The sequence below is a fragment of the Desmodus rotundus genome, chromosome 12, assembly GCF_022682495.2.
Source record: "Desmodus rotundus isolate HL8 chromosome 12, HLdesRot8A.1, whole genome shotgun sequence".
Lineage (NCBI taxonomy): Eukaryota > Metazoa > Chordata > Mammalia > Chiroptera > Phyllostomidae > Desmodus > Desmodus rotundus.
This window is the reverse complement of record NC_071398.1, coordinates 47528072-47555768: the sequence shown is the minus strand read 5'-3', so window position 1 is coordinate 47555768 and position 27697 is coordinate 47528072. Positions and strand designations below refer to the sequence as shown.

The window sequence follows — 27697 nt, the reverse complement described above, 5'->3', positions numbered from 1 at the left end:
AGCAAACTCACAGTTATTAACGACCACACATAAAACAAAAACGAGAGCAAACTAGGCAAACAACTAGAACATGAGGGTTGTCAATAAGGGAGTGGGAGGGGGAGAGGGGGGTAAAGGTACAGAGAATAAGTAGCATAGATGATAGGTGGAAAATAGACAGGGGGAGGGTAAAAATAGTGTAGGAAATGTAGAAGCCAAAGAACTTATAAGTATGACCCATGGACATGAACTATGGGGGGGGAATGTGGGAGGGAGGGGGTTGGGCAGGATGGAGTGGGGTGGGGGGGGAAATGGGACAACTGTAATAGCATAATCAATAAATATATTTAAAAAAAAAAAATGACCTACTTGATTCATAGATACATCTTAAAGATGAGATTCCAATGATAAGTATATATCATATATATGTCAATGATATATATATATATATCATCAGAATCCCATCCATATATCTATATATCATATAAGTGAATCGTTGATTATTAACTAAATCTCTAGGCCCTCTTCCTTGTCTAGAGTATGGGGATGAAGTTGAAAGTTCTAAACTTGTAATCATGGCTTAGTCTTTCTGTAACCAGCCTCTATCAAGAAGCCCACCTGCAGTCACCTTATTAGAACTAAAAAAAGCTCCTATCACCACCATCATTCAGGCAATAAAATTATACATAATATGTAGTATTATATATGTAAATATATATGTATATAAAACTGGCCCTTGAAGAACTTGGACTTACTTAAAAGACGGAAGGTAAAGTAATGTTCATCAGTTCTGTCCCAGCAGCACAGGGGTCCTGGGCCTCAAAAGCTTCAGCCTCTCAACACAGACACACATGGCTCTCCCTGGATACAGGCCACATAACCCTATAGTCAAACCTGGAAAAGATACCACCATTTACTGATGACATGTGAGCTCCATTAGGTGGCCCAATATAAGCTTCCAAACTTGAATGGCATTTGTTGACAAATAACCACTGATAAATATGGGCTAAATTGTGTTCCCCCAAATCCATGTGTTCAAGTCATAACCTCCAGGACCTCAGGATGTGACTGTATTTGGAGATCGGGTTTTTAAAGAGGTAACTAAGCTAAAATGAAATCATAGGGTGGGAACTGATCCAATCTGACTGGTGTCCTCATAAGAAGGCATTAGGACACAGACACATAATAGAGGGACAACTATGGGAAAAAAACAGAAAGCAGAGGCCATCTACAAGCCAAGGAGAGAGGCCTTAGAAGAAACCAACCCCAACTGACACCTTGACACTGAACTTTCAGCCTTCAGAACTGTGAGACATAAATCTGTTGTTTAGGCCCCCAGCCTGTGGAGCTTTGTTATAACAGCCCTAGCCAACTACTACAACCACTCCCAAATCCAGTTCTCCATCACTGAGCCATACAAGGCAGAGTGACCCACTAAGACCCTAAACTCTGACCTCAGTACTCTCAGCTGTTGGCCACATACAACTGTATACAATACAGTAAATGGTAAATGGTTACATGTACTAAGGAGAAAGGAATGACGATTACATGTATACAGTAAATCCTCATTGAATATCATCAATAAGTTATGACTTTAAGCCCGGCAATATATACTGAAACCAATTTTGCCATAGGCTAATTGATATTAATAAACAAGAGTTAAGATCCTATGGCATCTCAACATTATACCAAAAGGATAGTGAACAAAACATTATTCGAGGACCTGCTGTATATGTTTCCCTGTAATACATGAAAATGAAAATAAGAGCATTTGGGAACTAAATAACTAAATATGCAGTTAATGTTTCACAAACAGCACACTTAATAAATTATAATTTTTATGAAAATGGGGTGAGGCAGATAAGTTGGTATGCCCTTCTTAAAGAGGTCAACCTGAAATTGTCTATCCCATGAACTATTTTTTTAAATCCTCACCTGAGGTTACATTTATTGATTTTAGAGAGGAAAGGAGGGGAGAAGGGAGGAGAAAAGCATTGATGTGAGAAACATCAATCTGTTGCCTCCCACACATGCCCCAACTGGGGATCGAACCCACAACCTTTCAGTGTATGAATGACACTTCAACTGAGCCACAGAGGCAGGCCCATGAACATTTTTTTGTTTACCTGGAATGCCACCCTCTGAAAGGTGAGTTCAGCACCTGGTTCTCAGGGCTCAGGGCAGTCCTGGGAAGCCCATTCCAGGACCCCGACAATTTCAGTGAGAAAGACGCTATGACTGCCATGATAGGAAGCGTAGATTTTCAAGACAAGACGTGAAGAGGATCCAAAGTCTGAGCTGAAGAATCTGCTTCTGAATGTTTACTGAAGAGCACCTGTTCTGAATGCATCCTATTAGAGGCCTTTTTTTTTTTTTTTTTGCATATTTTGTTCACCAGTGTAGCCCATGTCTACAACAGTGCCTAGCATGGTGCAGAAGCTCAAAGTTTTGTTGCAGGGAATCACTCAAAAACCTGGAGTTTGGAACTCAATCATGAGACAGCCACTTTATGGCAAATTTCTACATTTTTTTTTCCTTGTAAGTATGACTGACTGCTTTTTTTAAGGTAGAGATCTTTATCGGTTCAAGGGAAAGAACCCTGAGTATAGAAGAGAGGACAAAGGCCCCATTCCCAGGAGAGTGAGGAGTGATATGACTTGTTTCAATTCATCATGTCAGAGGAGTGGAGAATCTTTAAAATGGGGGCAGCTCTAAAAGGTGACAGACCTGGAGACAAATGAGGGCTCTTCTCCAAGACATCCAAAGGGTCTCATCTTCTGTTCTCCATTTTTAGAGTGATTTTGTTCCATTAATTAGGCTTTTTCTCCAGAGCCTATTCCTCCTCTGATCTGCCTTTTATATTCTGACAGGAGCCTTTTGTTAGGATTTTTTAAAAAGTTTCTTAGCATACTGATCCTTATAAAAAAATTTAAAAATAAAAAATAATACAGTATTTTTAAAGGAAGGAGAAAGAAATGAATACTGATCCTTACAATTTCTTTCCAGTAGCTCTGTTCCTTCAGTGACAAAAGTAATTTTGATCGATTAGTCCATTAGCTCATTCATTTGGCTTCATTAATCTTTCAATTCTACACATAATTCACTTCTCTTTTGCTATGTGCTGGGAAATGTACAACTACCTATAAACCATTCAAGGAATTTATAACCTGGGGAGAAGACATGAATACTTTTGAAAAGTATCCATACCCTATTTTATATATGTAAAATTAAGTGAATCCTTTCCTTCCATCCAAATAATAACATGCCCCTTGAACTGGAAATTATCAGGATATATTGTTCTTTATACTGTATGTCCCTTTCAACTAACATATGTATACATCCTTTGATTACATTTGCTGGAGGATAAAATTGCTATATGCACAAAATCTACCTTTAAAAAAATTGCTAGCTCAGCCCTGGCTGGTGGGTTGAGGGCCGACCTGCAAATGCGAGAGGCCAATATATATTTTGCACATCCATGTTTCTCTACCTCTTTCTCCTTTCCCTTCTATCTAAAAAATAAAAAATAAAAATTTTAATCTTAAAAAAATTTCTAGCTCAAAGGTAGCAAGGACATTTTATTTAGTTCATCACTGTCATCACCTATAGGTCCTAAAACAGTACCAAGTTAAAGGAAATCGTTGTTAAAGTTTTTCTGAGTGGTGTGTGTGCAGGATGGGAACTATCATCTTGGGTAAAAGTTTGGCTGATAGGTAATTCGTGAGTTTTGAACTCTGTTCCCCAGGTGATATTTATAGAGTTAACACATCCAAACATGTTGTTACACTATAGAATTAAATGTATTGTTTCCTTTTGAAGGACTTCAGTCACCTAAAATACAAATTGAATATATTTAGAACCAAAGAAATGCAAGACCTAATCATATAATGTTCCTACATGGGAAAAAAAGATTCATGACCCCCAACAGGGGGGAGAGTGCACTGCATTTTGTAACTTTAACCAATGGTGTGCAACACAGACAACCTCCTTTAAATGAAGCAGTCTTGACATGTCAACTAGGAGTCTGATTCAAAGTATACTGTCCTAGATGCACACTATGTCTATTATCTGATGTAGAATTATGTTAAAATTGTGACACAAACCCCTAAAGTCTTCTTCATCCTCGCAGGCTTTATTTGCTTTGTGCATTTTCTGATATTTTGCTGAATATGCTCCACAGTTAAGTGTGTTCAGAGTTTTATTTCTAGGATTTCCTCTGCCAATGGATGAGGCAGAATGTACCATCAACAACCATGCCACAATAAATGACTTCAATGGGCTAACAATTTCTCTCCTGTGTGAACTCTCTGCCACCTACTGAAGTCTTATTTCTGGAAAATGACTTTCCATGGTCATTATATTTCTACCAGCTATGAGCTCACTCATGACATGTGACATATGAAACAGCACTGATAGACTCTTTATCATTCCATGAAAAACTCTCCCAGTTGCTGTATGCACACTTGTCTCAGTATAAACTTGTCAGCCATATAATGCTAGAAGGTTTTATTCAAGGGCCTTCCACCTTGATTGCATCACAGTGTACTCTTGTGTGCTTTTTGTGACATAAAATATGACATAATTGGTCACCCAAGGTACTAGCACATTCACTGCATTCATAAGGTTTCCCTGTGCCAGTTCTGTGTTCTGCTGAGGGTGCATCTCCAGCAGCTGGCTGTCCCACAGTGGCCATGTTCCTATGTGCTAGGAACCCACTGATGTGTAAGGACATCTGAGCTGCCACAGGAGGCATGTGCACAGTCACCGTATCAACAGAGGTTTTATCTTGTATGATTTTACTTGAATGTGATGATCTGTGATTCTTTGAAAAAGGGTCTCCCAACTTAACCGAACCTACACATTTCTCTCTTGTGTGCAGCATTCCCTTATGATACACAAGACATGACAGGTGGGAGAAGGCTTTCCCACATTCAGAGCACCCGTAAGGTCTCTCTCCTGTATGAGTTCTTCGATGTCTATTGAGGCACGACTTATCTCTAAAAGCTTTCCCACAGTCGCTGCATGTATAGGGTTTCTCCCCTGTGTGAATTCTCTGATGGTTAATGAGACCGGACTTGTGTGAACAGGATTTTCCACATTCAGTACACACAAAGGGAGTCTTTCCAGTGTGAAATCTCTGATGGGATATGAGGCAAGTTTTCTGGCTGAAGCCTTTTCCACACTCACTGCATACATAGGGTTTCTCACCTGTGTGAGTCCGCTGATGTATTAGGAGATTGCCTTTCTGGATGAAGCCTTTGCCACATTCATTGCATATATAGGGTTTCTCCCCAGTGTGAATTCGCTGATGTACAAGGAGATTGCCCTTCTGAATGAAGCCTTTTCCACAGTCACTGCATATATATGATTTCTCTCCTGTGTGAGTTTTCTGATGGGCATTGAGCTGTGATTTCCAGCGGAAGGTTTTGTCACATTCTGTGCATTCATAAGGTTTTTCTCCCGTGTGAGTTCTCTGATGTTCGATGAGCCTGGACTTTCTGGAGAAGGCTTTGTCACACAGACTGCATCCATGAGGCTTCTCTCCTGTGTGAACTCTCTGATGATTAATGAGCCGAGACTTCTTGATGAAGCCTTTTCCACATTCGTCGCATACATAGGGTTTCTCTCCTGTGTGAGTTTTCTGATGAGCAAGCAGCCGTGACTTCTTGGGGAAGGCTTTGTCACATGCAGTGCACTCATAGCGTTTCTCTACTATATGAGTTTTCTGATGTTCAGTGAGCCTGGACTTCCTAGAGAAGGCTTTCCCACATACACCGCACCCATGAGGCTTCTCTCCCGTATGAACTCTCTGGTGATCGATGAGGCGAGACTTTTTGATGAAGTCTTTCCCACATTCACTGCATATATGGGGTTTATTTATCTTTTGAGGTCTTTGATGCTTAATGAATTGTGAGTTGGTGGTTACAGAATTTCCACGTTCAGGGAATTTTATTTCGGTATGACATTGCTCATCCTTTGCACAGAGGAAGGATTTCGCATCTCCATTATTCTCAACTGGGTTCTCCACTTCACAGTTTCCATTCTGGTTGGTCAAACTTACATTCGATTTCAACGCTTTCCCATGTAAGTGAGATATATCATGATTTTGCCGTAAAGGAAAATTATTTTTACTCCAATGAACGATGCATCTCAATGTATTATGTTCATGGCACTGTTCTGTTCTCTTTAGACATCTTTGATTTAGGAAGTGCCCCTGTAGGTGACCATCAGTTTTCTTGATTTCTAGGAAAGAAGAGAAAAATTAATCCTTCCATGAGCTTGGTATAAAATAAAACTATTTCACCAACAGCTCAGTGTAGCCTAGCACTTTATTGATAACATTGTGATCTCAGTTTAAAGAAACTCCAAGTAAATATGCTTGTTACCACTTTGACAAGGGTAAAACACAATAATATAAACAAAGAAAGTAAAAGGTGAAAACAGTCATTGTATAAACAAGGTTAGTTCATTCAAAATGAGTACATACAGATTTGGTTGCTTTCAAAATATGACCTCATAAAGCATGCTGAGATAGTAAAATAAAGTCAAGTTCTTATTAGCACTCAAGCACAGAAGATAGATATTTGTTTCAAAATGATGTGGGACACAGTCATACATCTATACATCCTTATTAAATGATGACTATGTACTATGCCTTGTGCTGGACATGAACATACAGAAACATTCCTTATTTTCACTGAGCATACATTCTGGTCAGGAAAAACTAAACAAGAAAGTAATGATAAAGAAGGCAGGCACAAATTGTGGAAAGTGGTTTGAAGGAGCAATGGAGTGCAAGGTGGAAGAAATTGGGATATAATCTAGAGAGAGGAAAAAGATGAGGCTCTCTTATGGCTTCAACATGGGGCAATCAATAAGCATGAGGACTCAGGTATTATTCCTAATTATTTGACTTGGGCCACTGAATAGGTGGATAGTGTGTTTTCAAAAGAAAGGGAATATTACGGAAGTTCTCAATGTGGGAAATCAAGTGTGCATTTCAAATCATATTGACCTTCAAGTGGCTTTTAGATATCCAGTGCAGACACAAGAAACTCACCTGCATATAGAAATCTTCAGGAAGGTCTTAACTGGAAATAGTAATGTGGAAATCACTAGTATATGAATATTATACAAGACAGAGGACGGGATGAGATCATGTTTGAAAAAATGTGCAGACCGACAGATGAAAGCATGGGATCAAGTTTACAGTCAGTGTAACATTAAGAATTTGGGTATTAAAAAGTCCATGGAGGAGCACTAAACACTGTCTATACTATTAAGGGAAAAGAACATTCCCACACTTGGGAAACTATGAGGGTTTCGTGCCAGGAACCAAACATATATTTCTTTTATCACAATATCACACTAGGAAACAGTCACCTTTTCTGGTCACACTTTGTAAATGTTCACATGCAATATTTAAATTGTTCCCATTTCAACGTAATGATCCCTAAATCCGTATCTGTTGTCATGATCCCCAAACCCACCATCTTGCCGCTAACTGCATCTTCTTTCAAAATTCCACACAGACATCTGGGTTTCCATCATTTAAGGGGTCCTAAAGGATCACACTTCTGTCTGAACCAAGACCCTTAACAGTTTAACCTTCCATTTTTCTTCCTTTTCTAGAACTACTGGGTGTACTTTCTTATCATTACACTGTTGTCACTGAGGTAAAAAGTAAGACTACATATCTAACGATAACATAAATCAAACTCCCAAACCTGGCCATTCCATCTCAATCACTAACAAAATCCACAACAGTTAGCCTGGAAATAAAAGTTACATTACCAAAGATTACCCCATTTATCTATGTTCACATTAGTTCTAAAATACCTCTAAAACTGGCCTTCACACAGCAGGCTTTGGGCCAGTCTTTTGACAGCGCACATTTCCAACTTAACACCTTCATTCTTGGCCCTTCGTCTTTATTTGAGTCCCAGACATACCTCCTGTATATCGTACCATCATTCCCCCATTCTATGTCACTATACACTGTTTCCCCTAAATTTCTAAATATTCCTTGTCTTTACTGTTCATGTTGACAACTAATTTCACACAGCCCTGAATTGTAGCAAAAGCTGAACGTCTATCTATTACATGCAGACGCCTCCTCTATTTGTTACTAAAATCTTACTCCTAAAATGTACTGCTTTATTTCTCACTCAGTTAAATCTCTTTTAGTACATATTAGGGACGCCGTTCTCCAACTAGGCTCAAGAAGTCCCGTTTTCAGCATTACATATACACTAGCCCAGGCTGTCATCCCAAAGCTAACAAAAACACACTCTCAAAAGAAGAGGTCCTGGGACATGAATGAAGAAACCATGCATTCAGCAAATATTCTTTCTGATGGCTACCTGTCCAAGACTCTGCTTACTCTGTACTCACACCACAGGAGACTTCATTCAGTCCATATTTCTACCTCTCATGCTAAACCCTCCCTGAACTCAGATATATCCAAATGCAGCAGAGTGTTCCACCTGGATATGAACAAGCACATCTAAATTACAATGTCCAACCCACATCTCCTCTCCACACTTCATCTACATCTTGGGGATGGCAACTCCACTCCTCCTGGGATTCATGCCCAAAACCTTACCATCATCCTTCATTTGTATTTTTTCTCGTACCCTTTATCTACTTCATTAGGAAATCACTTCTAGCCTCCTTTTATTTATTTTTAAAATTTATTTATTTATTTATTTATAGATAGAGAAGGGAGAGAAACATTGATTTGTTGTTACTCTTATTTATGCAATTCATTCACTGATTACATGTGCCCTGACCAGGGATTGAACCTGCAACCTTGGTGTATCAGGACGATGCTCTAACTGAGTTACCAGGCCAGGGCTCTGCCCTCCTTTTAAATACATTCAGAAGCTGACCACACCCCACCCTTTGTACCCAGGCTGAGACAAGTGTTCTGTCTTGTACTATAGCAAACAGGCTCCCAAATGGATTACAGGGTCAACTTCTGCCCACTACCATCTACTTTCTACAAAGTAGCCACAGGGATCATTTTAAATATAAATTACACTGTATAACCCCTCTACTGAAATCTCTAAATGTTTCCTCATCTCATTATTTAAAAAAAAAATCAACTTCCTGAAGTGTCCTTGGAAGGTCCTACATGGCCTGTCTACTCCAAAACCTAGCTACCCCCACATTACCCTTATCTCCATATTCTCTCCGTCTACTCTCCCTCTCACCCACCCCACTGTACTCACACAGGTTTCCTTGAGATCCTTCTCAGGCCTCTGAAACTGCTATTTTGTCTACTTTGGGACACAATTCACCTAAGGGACCTAATCACATCCCTCATATAGCTGCTTAAAGGCATTTTACCAAAGACCCATTACCCTTCCTAGATGACCAAAGATTGAAGGGCCTAAGCTAGACTCCCAGCTGCTAACAGCAGCTCCCAGCCCTCTCGCATTCTATTTCCTTTTGCAGTTTGATTAATCTTCTCAGCAGTTTTCACCACGAGGCATCATATTTATATAGACATATTCTGATGAATTTTGTGTCACCTCCTTTTAGAATATAATCTCCAAGCATGTGTAGTAGGCCACCCAACAACATTTAAGGCCATCAAAAAATACGTAAAGCAATCAATCAAGAAAAGGTTCTTATGTATGGAAAATATTGCAGAGGTTCCTTTAAATATAGTTAACCCTGAGTTTGGGGAGTGGGAGAGAAACAAGCTGTATAAGCAAGACAATACCATATTATGGAGGCTGTTGACAGAAGAGAAATTTCTACTTTATATGACTTATATAACTAGGATTAATTGGGACTTAATGTCATCAGATTCTCATAAGAAAAAGGAAAGCTTTAAGAAAATGAATCCAGCAACATCATTTAAGATAAACTAAAAGGATGATCAGAGTTAACAATTATACAAGGAAATCAAAGCAATGCTGCCATGAGGGTTAATAATGTGGTTGGGTTGAAAGGAGACAATGAGAAATTTTAAGAAATCAACAGGAATGGCAAAGACTTTGAATAAGGGAGCTGAGGAGGTAAGGAAGTGTCTATGAAGAATCACACCTTCCTGGCACAGATCTCCTAAAACCCTCCAAGTGATAAAAGAGCATCTTTTGTTCTAATATTTGGTCTTCAACCCTGGTTCCTGACAGAGTTCCTAAATCCCTTGGAACTTTCCAGGTAATAACAGTGTCTTTCATTCTAATTAGTTGACTCTGGGTGGTCTCCTGGATGGTAACTGGTCACCAGAAAGACTAAATCATAATTAAAAGCTTGGAACTTTCAGCCCCACCTCCCATTCTCTGGACAGGGGCTGGAGCTGGAAAGGAAGTTCATGATGGAACATGTCTGCATGAGGAAGCCTCCATAAAATCCCAAAGACATGGGCTTTAGGGAGCTTCCAGGTTGGTGAATAGGGGAGGTGCTAGAACAGTGCACCTGGAGAGGCCATGGAAGCTCCACACCCCTTCCCACATATCCTGCCCTCTGTGTCTCTCCCATTTGTCTGTCCCTGAGTCATATCCTTTTATAATAAACTGGTGACCTAGGAAGTAAAATGTTTCCCTGAGTTCTGTGAGCCACTGCAGCAAATTGATGGAACCCAAGGAGGAAGTCACTGGAACCTCCGATCTATAGCTAGTGGTCAGAAACACAGGTGACAACCTGGACCACAATTAGCATTTGAAGTGAAGGTGGGGACAATCCTGCAGAGTTGAGCCCTTAATCTGTAGGATCTGATGCTATCCTGCAGGCAGAATAGTGTCAGAATTGAGTTAAATTGGCCCTGGCTGGTGTGGCTCAGTGGATTGAGTGCTGGCCTGTGAACCAAAGGGTTGCCGGTTTGATTCCCAGTCAGGGCACATGCCTGGGTTGCCAGCAAGGTCCCCAGTAGGGGGTGTGTGAGAGGCACCCATACACTGATGTTTCTCTCCCTCTCTTTCTCTTTTCCCCTCTCTTAAAAAAATTTTTTTTTTAAAAAAAAGAATTGAGTTAAATTGTAGGAGAGCCCCTGGTGAATTCGAGAATTGCTTGTTGTAGGGAGAAGTGTTGTAAGTGTGGCAGTGTGTGAGAGTAAAGGAGAGACACAAGAGGAGGACTGAGCTTTTTCCAACACCCCCAGATATATATCAATAACAGCGGGTACTATAGGCTGAATGTTTATGTCACTCCCACAGTTACACGATAAATTCCTAACCTCTAATCAAAGATGGGGTGAGTGTTAGGAAGGAGGAACAACGTTATCCAAGGAGGCAAGAAAGTGCTGTTGTCAAAGGACAGTGCTAACATCACACATCTCTCCTTGACAGAGGCATAGAAGGTGGTATTTCAGAGTAAGAAAAGTACAAAGGCCCTGGCTGGTATGGCTCAGTGGATTGAGGGCTGGCCTGTGAACTGAAAATTCACCAGTTGGATTCCCAGTCAAGGTACATGTCTGGGTTGTGGATCAGGTCCCCAGCTGGGGTTGTGTAAGAAGCAACTGATTGGTGTTTCTCTCACACATTGATATTTCTCTCCCTGTCTTTCTCCCTCCCTTCCCCTGTCTTTAAAAATAAATAAATAGAATTAAGAAAAAAAGAAAGAAAAGTAGAAGGAAGAGGTACTGATACAAAGGTTGGGGAAGAAAGATGGTAAGATTGAGAATTATAAGAAGAAACCTAAAGAAAAAAAAATCAAAACCTTGATGAAATAAATAGGGATCAAATCCAAGACGAGATACATTCCTCTAGACACATAAAAGAAAAAAAGCTCTTTCATGGGAGACCCATGGAGGTTCTGTTTACGTGTCCTCCAACACCCTCACAGTTGTGATCCCTCTGAATGACTAGAATAGGACTTCCTCAGCTACCCTCCTTGCTGGTTTTCTCTCATTCACCTGAACAGACTCCACTGTGGAATTCATCTTCTGTTGTCCATGGTTCCCCTCTCTCCAATCTGGACAGTGTGTCTGGCTTGCTGGCTGGATACCCTGTTCATGGAAAGTGACAGAAGAGATAAGCTCTTTGAATTGGGCTTTGGTCTGCCAACAAAGAAGCTTATATTTTACGAAGGTTTCTGCGGGTCAGCAAAGGCTTTTTTCTGAAGAAGGGCACATTATACCTTCTAACCTGGGACCAGAGAGGGGACTGAGACTTAACTACCACTTCAGAGCATCACAGATACTCCAGACCTTTCAGAGCTAAGAAAGGCCACTAACAGGGTACTGAGTGACACTGGAAGTTGTCCTCACCCACTGACACCAGGTTTCTGTAGTTCTCCAACATCACGTCCCTGTACAGGTCCTTCTGGTTGGGGTCCAGGAGCTGCCACTCCTCCCAGGTGAAGTTCACAGACACATCCTCCAACTTCAGTGATTCCTGTAATAACATGGTCCTGTTTAATAGGATTGTTTCTCTAGTTATTGAAATAGAAGCAATATGAAAACAGTTGTTCTGCTCATTTTTACCATATAGGCTGTATCTATATATTGTACTTCAGTGTTTTGATTTTTTTTAATGTACAGTGTTATTGAAGCAAAATCTATCCATATTCAAAAGTAATTCTAGTAAAATGTTCTGTAATTGTTCAGTCAGCCATCATTCTACAAATCATATATTTATGTAATGAGTAGTCATTAAATCCTCTTGCTAAATTAGGAACATTTACAATATACATATTTGAAACATTTGCTATAAATATGTGTGTGTATATACACACATATATACACACACACATACATATATTTTTAAATGTTACGTATTTGCCAGACATTAAATATATACTAGTAACATCAGGGTGAATAAAACACATTCCATTCCTACATTCACTGTCCATCTTGATAGCCATTATCAGAATCAACCACAAGAAAATGCAGACACAATCATTACAAGACACTAAACATGAAATAAGTATATTTTATACACTAGGAGGAATAAAGCATGTTTCCAGAACATGTCCAAAGAACAAAAGACTATTAAAGTTGATCCATCAGACTAAGAAAAGAAATAGCAGCTTTCATAAAATACAAATGTAGCCACACGCCACATAATGTTTTGGTCAACGACGGGCCGCATATACGGTGGTGGTATACCACACAGACCTTGTTGTGTCTAAATGTCTTTATGAGGTTTATACAATGAAGTTGCCTGACAATGCATTTCTCAGAATGTATGCCCATGGTTAAGTGGCAGTACAAATATGTGCATATTATTTATATTCACATAGCCAGGCAGGTTCACAGCACACCGACTACACTGAAGAGATAATGAACTGGAAGGTAGCTATCAGAAAGAAAGTACTCAAAATGCAGTAAAAGGGTATAGTAGTGAAATACATAAAAGACAGAATAATAAATATACAGGCCAGAGTGAGGTCCAACATTTACCAATCCAGTTTACGAAAGAGTAAATACATTAATGGGAGGCACTCTCCAAGGATCTAAGGGCTGAGGCAGATGCATCTGTCCATATCTATATGGACAGAGATGTACGTCCAGGTACAGTGACAAGAAGTACACATTACTGCCCACTTGTTAAACTGCATTAGAGGGTGAGGGAAGAAGCCTAAGAGAAATCTTACTTTTTCACTGTATGTACTTTGTAATCACTGAAGTTTTAAAAAACGTATTCATGCACAGTTGTATGATGACAGTTTTTAAAGATAATAAAAGATGAGGCAGTAGGAAGTGGCTTTGAACACAGGGAAGAGCGTACAATCTTAGAGAGGAGGGCGCAGTAAAGGAAACCCTCTGGGACCCTAACCTTAGCAGACAACAGTACCTTCCTCTGCCTATTGCCAAACCTGAACTCAAACACCACTGCAGCCATGTGGTCACACAGGACCTTTGAATGTCATGCAATCCTTTTATTTTCTTAGGTCATGTTGGTTTTATTCCTAGATTAACCCTGACCACTGCAAGGCTGGGTCCATGGGTCACCCTGTTGTTCCACTTACGGTCCTGCAAACTGTGCCCACTGAGTTCTTGTGGTCTGTTCTCAAAGGAGCCCTGCTTTTGCATTTATGAGAAAGCTGAAGTTAAGGAACACTGTCTACCGTATCAGCTGTAAGAACCATAAAAAAATGTCCTAAGACCTAAGTGTCTGAAATATATGGTAATGACATCTTCTGTGGACCAGGTCTGCTTTCTCCTCCACCTCAGGGCACAGCCTGTCTTCATCACAATTGTCTCGTGAGGACTGTCAGAGATATCTGACAAAAGGTGACAGTTAATGTAACCCACGGGATGCTCTCGTCACATGATGTTCCAACATTAGTCATTTAGTGTGAATCCCAGGAACAATATATTCTTGATCCTACCTGCCTTGATGTTGAAGTTACAGGCTAAATTTATTTCTACTTTACTAATTTATACTCTGCCATTTAATTCAATTGTGATTTCACATCCTCCAGGAAACGATCACAGAATGAAGGAACAAATAAAACAACCCAAAAGTCACCTGGTCCTTAATCATTTTCTTCTATTACTTGGAAATGGCCAGTAACGAGAATGCTGTGTCTTTAGTATCTTTTTGAACTGAAATTTCTGGTTAGAAATCGTAGTCTCCGGTCAGTGGTGTCCCCACAAATGATGAAATCCAGGTCCCGAAACTTCCTCCTCAGGTCATGTGATGGATCTTGTTTCTCAAGTCAGGACCTATGCGCTAAAAAGTAAATTCACTTTGTTTACTGATTTTAGAGAAAGGAAGGGGGAAGAGAGAGAGAGAGAGAAACATCGATTTATTGTTCCACTTATTGATCCACTCACTGGTTGAGTCTGGTATGTGTCCTACCTGGGGATCGAACCGTGGTGTATGGGGACAATGCTCTCACCAACTCTACCCAGCTAGGGCTGAAAATAGATTCGCTTTGAGTGTACATTTCCTCTGGGCCCAGATGTTGTCACTGCTACTGTCACTCACCTGATTTCAAGGCCATCTGTCCCTTTATTTGAAGCTCCAGAGTCTACTATACTCTGGAGCAATAAAGTCTAAGATTCTGAAGGTGTGGCAGTATGCCTTTATTCTCTGAAGTCAAAGTGGGGTGACTGAAAGGGGAGATGAGAAAGGAGAACCAGCACAATGCGATGCCCTTGCAGCAGGAACTTCTCACACGGATCAATTTTTGGACAGAGACATACAAAAGGCAAGGATGTGGACATCCTTGCAAGGGTTTGAGATGGCTGCCAGCATGCCCAGTGTGAAACCCTGGTTCCTGGTCTGGAAGGAACAGAGCAAACCTTATTGGAAAAGAATTAAGCTTGTGTGTTGGAACCTATCTGGGGTCTACCTGAAGGCCTGGCTCAGCATGCTCTTCTCTGTTCTGCCTAATTTGGAGCTCAGCAAGGAAAAGCAGCCGGAGTGTCTTAAAAACACTGTACAGAGGATGAACAATCTGCAGCTGCCTGGAGAAAAGATTACAGTTGAGACACAGCTGAAAGGTTGAAAGGGAAGCTGGAAAGGAGTTTCTTTTCATCCAAAAGCACCAATGTAACCTGGGGAATTTATAAAGGCATGTACACGCACAGGGCAGGATGCCTGCTCAGGAAAGACCTGGGAAGACCTCGGGCTTTCCTCTGGCTGACCTCCACACTCCGTGCAAGCAGGAAATGAAGGCTAAAGCAAAGTTTTAAACAGCCTGGCTAAGCGCCGAAGGAATACCTCAGGGCACAAACCATGAGCACATCTTACTAAATGAAAGAAGGCAGGCACAGAAGATCGCATCCTGTATGATTCCACAAATATGAAATGCCCAGAATAGGTACATCCATAGAGCCGGAAAGCAGAGTGGGGGTTCCCAAGGTCTGGGGTTAAGGAGCATGTGGAGTGGCTGCTTAATGGGCACAGGCTGCCTTCTGGGGTGCTAAAAGTGTTCTGGGACTAGACAGAAGTCGTGGTTGCACAGGATTGTGAATGTACTAAAAGCCACTGAATTGTTGACTCTAAAGTGTTTAATTTTATGTTTTCTGGATTTCACCTCAATAAAAAAAATCAAATACATCCTATCTATGTCCAGTGAAACAATGTAAGTACTTCTCTAAAGCCGAGAGTAAGGCACGGATGACAAATATCACCACTCTTATCTCCCACTATTCTAGAAATGTGACCCCACTAATTTCATAAAGAACTGAGTAAGAATAATCAACAATAGAGAAGAAAAAGCAAATTATAAGAAGTTCCTTAACATGACTAAAAGTCACAGTTTCAGAGATTTGAGTGAACATATGTCAAAAATAAGTTTTTAGTCAGATGGCTGATTACAAAATTTATATCTAAAAATTGGTAACATTCCAAAACACACACTTCTTATAGCAGTGTTACATGACCAAATATTTGGGGGGAATAGTTACACTCTACTGAATACTTTCAATAGAGATGTTATTAGAATGCAAAAATACACTTTTAGAAATTTCTGGAAAAGAAATAGTGACAAACACATGCAAAGCTGACGTAAAAGTATTAATCAGGTCTATTAGTAGAAGTTTAATTGAAGGAGTAAAAGTACACCCACCTAATGAAATACTGTGCAGTTATTAAAAATGCTAACACTCTGCCCTGACCCACAGATTGTCAGCATTCTAACAATCTGTTAGTCTGAGGCTCGGCTGGTTGCATGTGGCTCGGCTGGGTTGGGTGTTGCCCCGCAAAGTGAAAAGTCACTAGTTCGATTCCTGGGCAGAGCATATGCCTGGGTTGCAGATTCAGTCCTCTGACGGGGTACATGTGAGAGGCAACCCGTCAATGATTCTCTCTCACTTTGATGTTTCTCTCCCTCTGTTTCTCCCTCCCTTCTCCTCTCTCTAAAAATAAATAAATAAAATATTTTGTTAAAATGCTCACAATCCATACTTAGTTAAAAGACATGTACCTCAATGTATAGCATAGGCACGTGAAAACACGTTGAACATCGTTAGTCTCCTCAGAAATGCAAATCAAAATCACCATTTACATACTGCTTCACACCCCCTAGAATAGTTATAACAAAACCTTGAAAATAGCAAACATTGGTGAGAATGTGGAGGAACTGGAACCCTCCTGCACTTCTGGTGGGAATATAAAATGGCACAGCCACTTTGGAAAACAAAGTTCCTAATATGATTAAACATATTCAGTGCTCACTTCATAGAACTCTTGTGAGCTCCTCTGTTCCCCAAGATTTTGTCATGAAAAGTTTCGAATGTATAGCATGAAGTTTAAAGAATTTTACATTTGAATGCCTGTATGCCTATCACATAGGTTTTACCATGATTTTGTTTCCTTTATTACATCTCTATCTATATGCCATCCCTCTACTCACCATTAATACATCCTTAGACTTTAAGATGGGGAGGAAATATGCCTGTTCTCATTTATCACATGACCCAGAAATTGTATTCCAGACTTACACCCAAGAGAAGTAAAAACACGTCCACACAAAAGCTCGTACACAGATGTTTATAGCAGCATTATTTATAATAGCCCAAGTGTGGAAACAACTTAAATACCTTCCAGCTGAGGGATAAACAAAATGAGCTCCATCCACACAAGGGAACAGCATTCAGGTACAAAAACAAATGAAGTGCACATGCGTGCTACCACATGGACAGACCTCCAAAACACGATGCTGAGTGAAAGGAGCCAGTCACAAAAGACCATGTGTTATATGATTGCATTTGTATGAAATGTTCAAAATAAGCAACTCTAGAAAGACAGGAAGTTTTTCTAGTTTTTTCAGGTTGCTTAGAAATAGGAGGAATGGAAGGATCGGGGTGGAAACTGCGGGCACAGGGTTTCTTTTTGAGGGGATGAAATGTTCTAAAATTGACTGTGCTGATGGATGGACATAACCGTGACCACAATGAGAACCACTGAACTGTACACTTTAAATGGATGAACTGTATGGCATATGACTAGTAAAGTTGTTATTTAAAAAAAGCTGTGTGTAGAACTCTAATTATATGCTACTGAAATATTTAGGGAGAAATGTATAAAAGTTTACAACTTACTTTGAAATATGGATAGATATATAATAAAGGGAACAATAAATCATGATAAAACCTATGTGGTAAGCACATAGATATTCGAATGTAAAATTCTTTAAACTTTGCTGTATGTTTGAAACTTTTCATAATAAAATCACAGGGAACAGGGAAGCTCATAATAATAGTTCAGCGAGGTGAGCAGAAACAAAATTAAAAATTTTTAATTGCTCTTCTGTGTAAAAGTAAATTGAAAGAACAAAAAGGTCGAAAGTAAAAAAACACCATTCGCAACAGCAAAAAATTTAAAAATCAAGGTGGAGATGAGGGACAGGGAACTGTGGTAAATGTTTCCTTAATCACACCCTTAAGTAAATGTAAAATCATACTTGTTCTTAAAAGTGACAACTGAATATTTCAGTATTTAAATTCTACCTAAATGAATGCACATGTTGAGTGATTCTAGTCATAATGGCACGGATTTGTCTCTCGTTATACTGTTAACAGAATTTTTAAAAAAATAATAAGGAAAATAATGTATATGTTTGTTATATGAACGATTAAAAAGTGAAATTAAATGATGAGGCAAATTATACCAATGTTTCAGCGATTTATTGAAATTGTGAAAATCAAGCATAAAAAATGAAAACTATAGGGATAATGAAAAATTTAACAAACGACAGCACTGGGGAACAAAATTGGGGTAATCGCGGTGTTATTTTACTTGTGTTAGAATGATGCTGAAAGGAAAAATCTACCAATGTGTGTATGTGCCACATACGGCAGACTTGCAGGAAGGGTAATATCCATGTTTTGGTAGAAATCTGACCACGTCGGATGTGCTTACTCCATTTCCAACAAGCTGTCAAGACAAGGTGAAAGGGGGGTGTGGGAAGCCAAAGATTTGCAAGGAAGGTTCCGTTTGAAACTCACCCCACTCCCCAACCAGCTTCAGCTCCACAAACCTCTCAATGACTGACACATTTGGACCATCCTTAACACTGGTCACTCTCCATCAGCACAATCGCGAGACCTGGACCAGTTGCGGGGTTCGCAGACCATAACCCTGGCTCCCGTCATTGAGCCGCATCTTAAATCCCAAATCCGAACAGATACTGCTTTCACTGTCAAAAAACAGTCCCAACCGCAGTCCCCGGTCACAGACTGACACCAAACCCCGGCCACGGACTTTCAGTCGTTCATCTCGACAGGCCTTTCATCACTTACCATCAGCATCCCTCAGCTCTGACCCCAGAGACACCCCAACCACAGACAGCCCAGCCACCGACTTCCGCTTGCTACCTTTCCCACTACGGACACCACGGCTCCCCCACCCGGACACCCAGAGACACCACGATACTCTCATCCTGTTCCTTGGAGAGCCCCCCCCACACACACAGACACGGTTTTCTCGTGACCCCACCACAACCTTCTACAAGCAGCACTTCCGTGAATTCTTTTTCTGTGCGCCTTCGCTCAGTCTCGGCGCCGGTCTACGGCGGCCGACGAGGTTAGCACAGTCTTCTGCAGAGCACGTCCACCTGGATTTCCGGTTTCCAGGGAGGAAAGATGTCCGCGCCCACTAGCCACGGACCCTGGGAGCGGCCTGCTTTCAACAGTTGACGTACGGTAGGCCTAATAGCTGATTTGGCCGCAGAAGCCCGGGGAAGGTTGGAACGACGAAAAGCCACCAAACGACTTCATTTCTCGCCACCTTAAAACCCTGAGAGCTGCATTAACGTTCAGAAGCTCGAACTTGACAAGACAAACATGGGGTGGGCTACGTCCACCTCGACGAGCTGGGGCGAAAAAGCTATCCTCCTTGTATGAAGATTTGGAAATGACAGTGGGTGCAGCCATCTTAGAAGTTAGGTGTCCGTACAAAACAGAACGATTTTTCAGCGGAGGAAAAAGAGCAAATGTACAGGCCGAAAGGCAAATACCCTGAAAACGTTTCTGGCAGGAAGAAGATCTGGGGGGACAAAAAAGGTCTTCAGAAGTACTCATTGATAAAAAGTGATGAAACCATCAAGGGAAGTCGAAAGGAGCCAATGGGAAGAGCGAAGAAACCTAACCTGTCTTTGGGGACCGGGCCTGGTTTCCAGCCAACGGGAAGAGGGACTCCGGTGACGCGAAAGGGAGTTTTCTTATTATTTTCCACGCGTGATTAGGGGCTTCTTCCTGCTACGAGGGACGCCAATATCTAGGGTGGGGCTTTGAGAACCAAAAGCCAGAACTGCTAGAAGGCATAAGTAAAATAACTCCAGAATGAATATAAAGTTGAGCAAGAAAGGAAAAGTAGCTCTGGCTGGTGAAGCTCAGTGCATTGAACGCGAGCTGCTAACTAAAGGGTCGCCGGTTCAATTCCCAGTCAGGGCACCCTCCTGGGTTGGGGACCAGGTCCCCAGTAGGGGGCACGTGAGAAGCAACCACACATCCATATTTCTCTCCCTCTCTTCCTCCTCCCCTTTCCCTCTCTCTAAAAATAAATAAATAAATATTTTTAAAAAGGGGCATGATCTTTAAAGAAAAAAAGGAAAAGTAATCACAATATAATACATGGCTGAGCTCTAAGTAATATTTACATAGCCATCGTAATGCAAACACTAAATCTGACTTTTTAAGTTGTGTAATGTAGTAAGTAAACAGGTTTTCCATGTTTTGTGAGCCATTTTACAAAATTATCAAGTGCGAGGAGGTGATTATGGAAGTCTCTGATTTATAGCTAGTGCATCAGAAATACAAGAGGCCCCACCTTGCAAAGGGGCGGGTGAAGGGGTAGGTAGACAGTATTGTGGGATTGGGCACTTAACCTGTGGGGTCTGCCCTTGACTCCAGGAAGATAGTATTAGAATTTAATTGAATTGTAGGATACCCACTTGGTAACCACAAGTAACTAGAGAAGTGCTTGGTGTGAAAAACACCCATGCTTTGGTGTCAGAAATACTATGGAATAGAAAAACAGTTTCCCTTTTTGTGCCAGAAGTCCTATCTCCTTATTCATCAGAGAATTCACTTGGAGAAACCTTATGAATGCCTGGAATGTGGGAAAACTTTCACTCACAAGTTTATTTTTTATTTTTATTTTTATTGTTTATTCTATTACAGTTGTCACATTTTCTCTCCCTTTGTCCTCCCCCCTTATTCACAAGTTTAGTCTCATTATTCATCAGAGAATCCATATAGGAGAGAAACTGTACAGATACAGTGAATGTGGGAAGACTTCTCCTATCAAGTTCAGCCTCATTTTACATCAAAACACACACAGGAGAGAAACCCCATGAATGTAGCGAATGACAGAAACCTTTTGCCCAGAAGTCCCATGTGATTATACATCTAAAAATTCCTATAGGTGAGAAACTTTATGGATGTCGTGAATGTTGGAAAACTTTCTCTCACAAATTCACCTCATTTTATATAAGAAAACTCATAGAGGAGAGAGATCATGAGTGAAGTAAATATCCAAAAATTGTGATTGAGAGTGAACAGATTATTACACCACAGAGTTAACATAGGAGGGAAACCTTAAGACCGAAGTAGATGTGGACACAGTTTCTTTTCAAACTCGCACCACATAACTTATCAGAGAACGGTACTGGGTCGAACTCCAGATAGGAAATACCTTGCCCAATAAATGTTAATGGATTGCAGCCAAGGGGATACAAATAGGAAGCAATATCTTTGTATGTATTGATTGTGGGGATGTTGGCATGAAATTCAGTGACATTGGTATCAGAGAATTGACATTGAAGGAAAAATTCTATGCAGAATCTGGAGAATCACACTATTTTATGAGGGACACAATAAGCATTATAGAAAGTATTAAGTATGTAAATAAATACACTTGTCAGGAAACAAAGCAAAATTTACATCAGAACTAAGAATATGTTTTGTACCTATTTTTATTATCAAAATGATAGTTCACATTTTTGAATTGCATGTGTTAACATAACAATGGTGACTCCCTAGTACATGTACATAAACTTTCCTATAGAATATCTGCATTGATTTGTATCATTTTAATGCTACATAAATTGTAATTGAACTACATGGCTCATTAATAAGAAATCTCTTTTGTTAAAGATTTTTTTTTATATATTTAAAGAGGGAATGGGAGGGAGAAGAAGGTGAGAAACATCCGTGTGAGAGAAACATCGATCATTTGCCTTTTTTATATGCCCTGACTGGGGCAAAACCCACCACCCAGGCATGTGCCCTGACCAAGAATCGAAACGGCAATGTTTTGCCTTGCGAGGTGACACCCAACCAACTGAGCCACACTGGTCAGTGCTAATAAGAAATCTTAATAAAATACTGAATATACCCTCTCCCCACCCTACTATTTACTCATAGTATAAAGTGGGTGTGGCAGATTTTGAGCCTCTCTTGAGTTACTTTTTTTTTTCATTGATTCTGAGTTGGAAGTGTTTCCCCACATCATCGACACTGTTGAAGTTGAAATGCATCATATACAGTTGATGATTTAAATGGAGAACTTGGTACATAAAATAGTGGTACATCATACAACCAAAGCTATCTTCTTAGCTTTGAAATACAGTAGAAGTCATCATCTTTATAAACAATTTGCTTCTTTTAAACCACCCAGATATTTTTGGTTTGAACATAATGACCATTCTCAGCTTGTCTACCCATTTGAATTCTGAACAGTTTGAGAGAAAGTTCCCGATATCAGAAGATGGAAGTTAAACGTTAGCTGTAGTCCTGGTATTATTGTGGTTTTTCTGATCAAATGAAGTAGGCTTCGGCTTTTTCCATACTGCACACATCATGCTTCCCTTTGAAAGAGCATCAGCCAAACTTTAGAGATGTTTTATTAATCCCTCTCTGGAATGTAGCTGGGACGTTTTATAAATTATTTACTTTAATGGGGATTAAACTGTAAGATACAATGAACTTGCTTTTTTTTTTTTTTTTGAGTGAGCTAAAAATTTTATTCATTGATTGACTTTTAGAGAGAAAGGAAAGAAGGGAGAGAAACACTGATTTGTTGTTCCACTTACTTATGGGTGCCTGGGTTGATTTTTGTACGTGCCCTGACTGGTGATTGAAACCACACCTTGGCATATTGGGACGACACTCTAACCACCTGAGCTACCCGACGAGGGCACAATGAGCTTGATTTTACTTTTTCAAAAGTAGGTTTCCTTTTCAAGCACAATGTTTCAATTAAAATGGGGGAGCTGCAACTATAGCAGTTACCCTGTTTAAGGTGACTGAGTGGACTCACAAGACTCTGCAAGTTATATTAAGCTAAAACTCCAATAAAGATAAAAACTACAATATAGCATGAGGAAAAAATGTTACACGTAAATATCAAGTTTTTCTGCAACATACAGGCACAGATTCCAGTGGTTTTCAGTCACATTGAACACTATTCATCTCCCAGTCAGAAGCCACCAAAATATATGTGAAGTCTCTTCATGTCACGGGAACCAAGGCCTAAGTTTACTGAGAGATCTTTTGTATTCCCTAGCCACATAGCCCAAACCTATAGAGGTCTAGATCATCCACATCCATATTTTCAATAAGCAATGTAGACAAGCTTGTATGCGTCCTAAATGAAACAGTATACCATGAGAAAATACGAAGCGCTCACGTTAATCCCAGGGACACTAGCAGCCTTTCTATTTCAAACTCAGGAATCAACAAATCTTTTACATGGACAGTGAGAATCTTGGGGGTGTGATGGGAGATAAGGATAACTCAAGCACAGTATGTCACACTGGTTAGCAAAACAAGTACTACTGTCCGCAGTTTCCAAAGGATTTGCTGAGGGTTGACTGGGAGCTGTCCATTGTCCTGAGTGTAAAGCTTGGGAAGTTGACTAGGGCACTTTTGTTTGTTTTGTTCTGTTTTATAAGACAAAGATTCCTTTTTTTTTCACATTGTAAACAACCTTTATTAGTATCACCCACTAATTCCACAGACAGGTATTAAGCTCCAGAATGGCCAGGCACTACGGATCAGCAGGGAACAAGATGGAAAAGATCTCTCTGCTCTTCAGAAACTTATGTTCTAGTTTATTCTAATTATTTATTGATGTTTACTACTCTCATCCTCAGGTCTCTTTGTGTTCCTACTCCTCCTAAGAAAGTTGCTAGCTCCTTATCGTTTTCAAGTTAAATGAATTAAAGTTAGTTTGGAAGACAAAGATCCTTAACTGTGAACAGAAAAATCATTTACTGAGTCGGGAGTCCTCACGCAGCTTGTCCCCGACCAGCTCCCACCCCAAATCACTTTCCAACAAGAAAGTCACTGTACCTACAATCAGGTAGGTACTTCCCAACTTTTCCTGGACATGTTCAAAATACTAAAAGGGGTCTCAGTAGAGGAAGAATATTTTCATTATCAAGGTGGAAGATATCTGACTCATCTTCCCTCTTGTTTGCTCACTCTCAGTCTCTAACATTCACCCTCAAGCCCTATTTACAGGGAAGTAAATAGGTAACAACCAAGAGCTGGTAAGGTCTACTCCCGCCAGGTTACATTTCAATTTTACACCTAAACTTTAACCTTTAATATAGTTAAAATATCTACTTGATCTTGTGAGAGTAAAGATGAGGTGAACGACCTCTTTCTTGGCAAGCCCATTGGCCATATGTCATGTATGATTCATTCCCGTTTCACTATAACGTGAAACTGGTAGCTAATCAGCCGGGTCACAATATTGAACAAAACCCCTTTCCTTTCTCAGGTTTCAACGTTTTAAAATTTATTTTACAATTACAGTTGACATACAATATTATATTAGTTCCAGGTATACAACAGTGATTATGTTTATATATCTTGCAAAATGAACGCCCCCGTAAGTCTACTACTGATCTGACACCATAGGCATGTATTGCAATATTTTTGACGATATTCCCCCATGCTGTACTTTACATCCCAGTGACTGTTTTTACAATTGACAATCTGTACTTCCTAATCCCTTCCACAGAAATATGGAACACTCCACGGAATTTATGTGTCATCCTCGCGCAGGGGCCTCGCTGATCTCTGCATGGGACCAATTTTAGTAAACGTTCTGCAGGAAAGGCGCACGCGGAGCTTTTGCTTCACCGCCCCCGCCCCCGCCCAAAGGGAGAACCAAGCTTCTCCACGGGCACTCCCCTTTTTGCCGGCCCCTCAACAACCGTGTTCCCCGTTTTCCTCCATCCCAAGCGTATCAAGAACTTTATAATCCTGCCGTTTTACTCGCTCTCTGATCAACGCTGTATGTTCAGCGGGTCTCTCAGTCCTAGACTGGCCTCAATACCGCTTTCCCCACAAAGCGCCCTCCATCCAGAATTCTCAGGACAACACAACAGCCGGTTCCGCTCCAGTTGTTGGGGTTCTGCTCCGGTTCCCTTCCGTGGAACTCACTCCAAGATGACCGCGTCCACTTAGCTTTCTTCCAGCCTGAGGCTCAAAGGCCTTAACGCCCGGCCCCCCTCCGCGCATCCCGAGGGGAGACCCGGGCTGGCTGGAGCTGCTCCGCAGTCTGCGCAGCGCCCCTGGCCAAGGCTGCACAGTCGGGGCTCAGGGGCTCAGGGGGCTTGGAAGTGGGGTGGAGCAGGACATTTTCAGAAGTTTCTCACGGCTTTAAGCCTCCCCGAGCAAAGCTGAGGAAAGGAGATTACGCCTGCGCCGAAGCAGTAGGTCGGTCAACAGCGGCTCCGGTTAAAAACAGCCTCCAACTGTTCGCGTCACATTTTACAGCCGAGAGAGAGAGAGAGAAGACCCGGAGCCGGATGAAGAGGCTCGGAACGGCGCGCGCTGACCCTCGTCGGCCGCCATCCTCGCGCTGCTGGGGGTCCCTCGGGCCGCGGACGCCGAGGCAAGTGTTTGGGGAGAAGGTCTGGTGACTTGTCTCCAGCGGCAAGTGGGAGGTCGGTGTCGGGTTTCGGGGCCTTTGGGGTTTTGTCGTTGTCGTTCCGGAACGGGCAGCGGTTGGTGTTGGGGAAGCGAAGTGGGGGAGCACTCGCGGGCGCGGGGGTTGCGCGTCGATCAGTGGGGAGCGCGGTGCGGGGGTCGCCGTGGAGGGGGAGCTCGTGGGGTTCCGTGTTGGGACCATCACTCGGCCTGTCTTTGTTGGAGGGTCGCGTTTGGGGAATTCCGTGTTTATTGCTAATCGCACGCTTTACGTTAGACACGAGGTTTCTGGTCCCCCTGCGACCCTGTCTGCTGTATAGTCCTTAGAAAATTTGTTTTCGGGTTCTCGTCCGACCCGAGTAAGGGCACCCCCCCATATCCCTAAACACCCTTCCAGAAAATAACTTGTTAAAATTTAGTATATTTTATTTTTAGTGTTGGGATCAGGTGTGTGGGTACTGATAACATTCAACAAAAGTTTAATCTAACATCATATCATAAGCATTTCCACATTACAATATATACACATATATATTTTAATCCTCACCCTAAGACAAGTTTTTTATTGGATTTAGAGAGAGAGGAAGGGGTGGGAAGAGAGAGAGAGAGATTGATGTGAGAGAGAAGCATTGATCGGCTGCCTCTCGTATGTGCCTCCCTGGAAGTTTTCTTGAAACTGCTGCAGTTTTGTTGCATCAGGTGGGTGCCTTCATTTTGGTAGAGGTGACAGGTTTAGGTGCAACACTTTTAGGCACGTGTGATGGATTTCCTTTAACCCAAGTCATTTGTTTCTTTGACCAGCTGTGGTGTTTTTCCCTGGGTGTCTTGGACATACTTATTCGTAAATGGTTTTGACGTTTGTTGTAATTGTAAATGGTGTCCTTTTTTCCCCATATGACCCCGCCTCCTCTTTTTGTTTCTTCTAACTTTACGTAAAATTACATAATTCGCAAAAGCAAAAAATAAAACTACATAATTACATAATTTTGTGAATTACATAAATTGCAAAAGATAAAAAGATACACTTATTTTGTCACCTCGTTCTGCTCATGTTATTAGTAATAGCTTCTAATTTGACTCCTTGATGTTTCCCGGTTTGAGTAGTTTTGTCCTCTGTGAATATCATTCTGTCCAGATGGCAGATGGATGATACGGTCTGCGGTGTAAGAAGAACCTGAGTCTGCTTCTGACTTGGGTAAGTTAATCTGTGAGTCATTAACTGTGAGGGGGAAAAAGCTGTCATAAAAAATAATAATTCCTACTTCATAGAGTTGATATGAAGATTAAATGAGCTAATGTACAAAATACAGTGTCTGGCACAAAGTACAGTTTGGAGACAACAATAAAAAATGGTAATTGCAATTTATCAAGTTTTTATTCCTCTTTCTCAAAAGGCTTCCACTGTGCCCCCCTCCCATGCTTTATTGAGGTATAATTGACATACAACATTCTGTAAGTTTCAGGTGTAGTATTGATTTGGTACACTTACATATTCAAAGTCATTTCCACCATAGTGTTAGCTAACACCTGCATCATGTCACACCCATTTCTTTTTTGTAGCGAGAACATTTAGGATCTACTCTCTTAGCAACTTTCAGGTACATGATAGTTATACTAACTGTAATCACCATGCTGTACATTAGATTTCCTTCAAAGTCTTTTTAACTTTAAAATTATTTTCATTTTAAATTTCTTTCTTTAAAATTTTCTTTGATTTCTGTTACTAGATTTCCTATACTTGTATATATATGTATACACATATATATTTTAATCCTCACCTGAGGATACGTTTTTTATTGATTTTAGACAGAGAGAAAGGGGTGGGAAGAGACAGACAGACAGATATTGATGTGAGAGAGAAACATTGATCGGTTGCCTCTTGTATTTGCCCTGACCTGGGATTGAACCTGCAACTGAGGTATA

General features: G+C 40.8%; 2 protein-coding genes and 1 non-coding gene across 9 annotated transcripts in view; 1 reads left to right on the top strand and 2 right to left on the bottom strand.

The window, feature by feature from the left end:
- Window positions 1–2387: 2387 nt before the first annotated feature.
- Window positions 2388–20246, bottom strand: ZNF613 (zinc finger protein 613). The gene is given in 6 exon segments (XM_024566474.4): window positions 2388–4620; window positions 4622–6222; window positions 11846–11938; window positions 12200–12326; window positions 14406–14609; window positions 19332–20246. Coding segments are annotated over 5 exon segments (1971 nt in total). The 5' UTR covers window positions 14421–14609; window positions 19332–20246; the 3' UTR covers window positions 2388–4485.
- Window positions 20247–24858: 4612 nt separating this feature from the next.
- Window positions 24859–24960, bottom strand: LOC112310258 (U6 spliceosomal RNA). The gene has a single exon (XR_002975369.1). It is a non-coding gene; the product is annotated as a U6 spliceosomal RNA (small nuclear RNA).
- Window positions 24961–25546: 586 nt separating this feature from the next.
- LOC112310223 (zinc finger protein 649) overlaps window positions 25547–27697 on the top strand; it is a 32292-nt gene continuing 30141 nt past the window's right edge. The window contains exons 1-3 of one of the 7 annotated variants that reach the window (XM_053914939.2): window positions 25825–25851; window positions 26350–26473; window positions 26910–26969. The gene's annotated coding sequence lies outside the window, so the exon portion shown is untranslated. Of the gene's footprint in view, window positions 25792–25824; window positions 25852–26177; window positions 26474–26878; window positions 26970–27697 lie in introns of those variants that run through there. The other 6 variants (XM_053914937.2, XM_071219993.1, XM_053914936.2 and 3 more) reach the window with 6 other exon arrangements.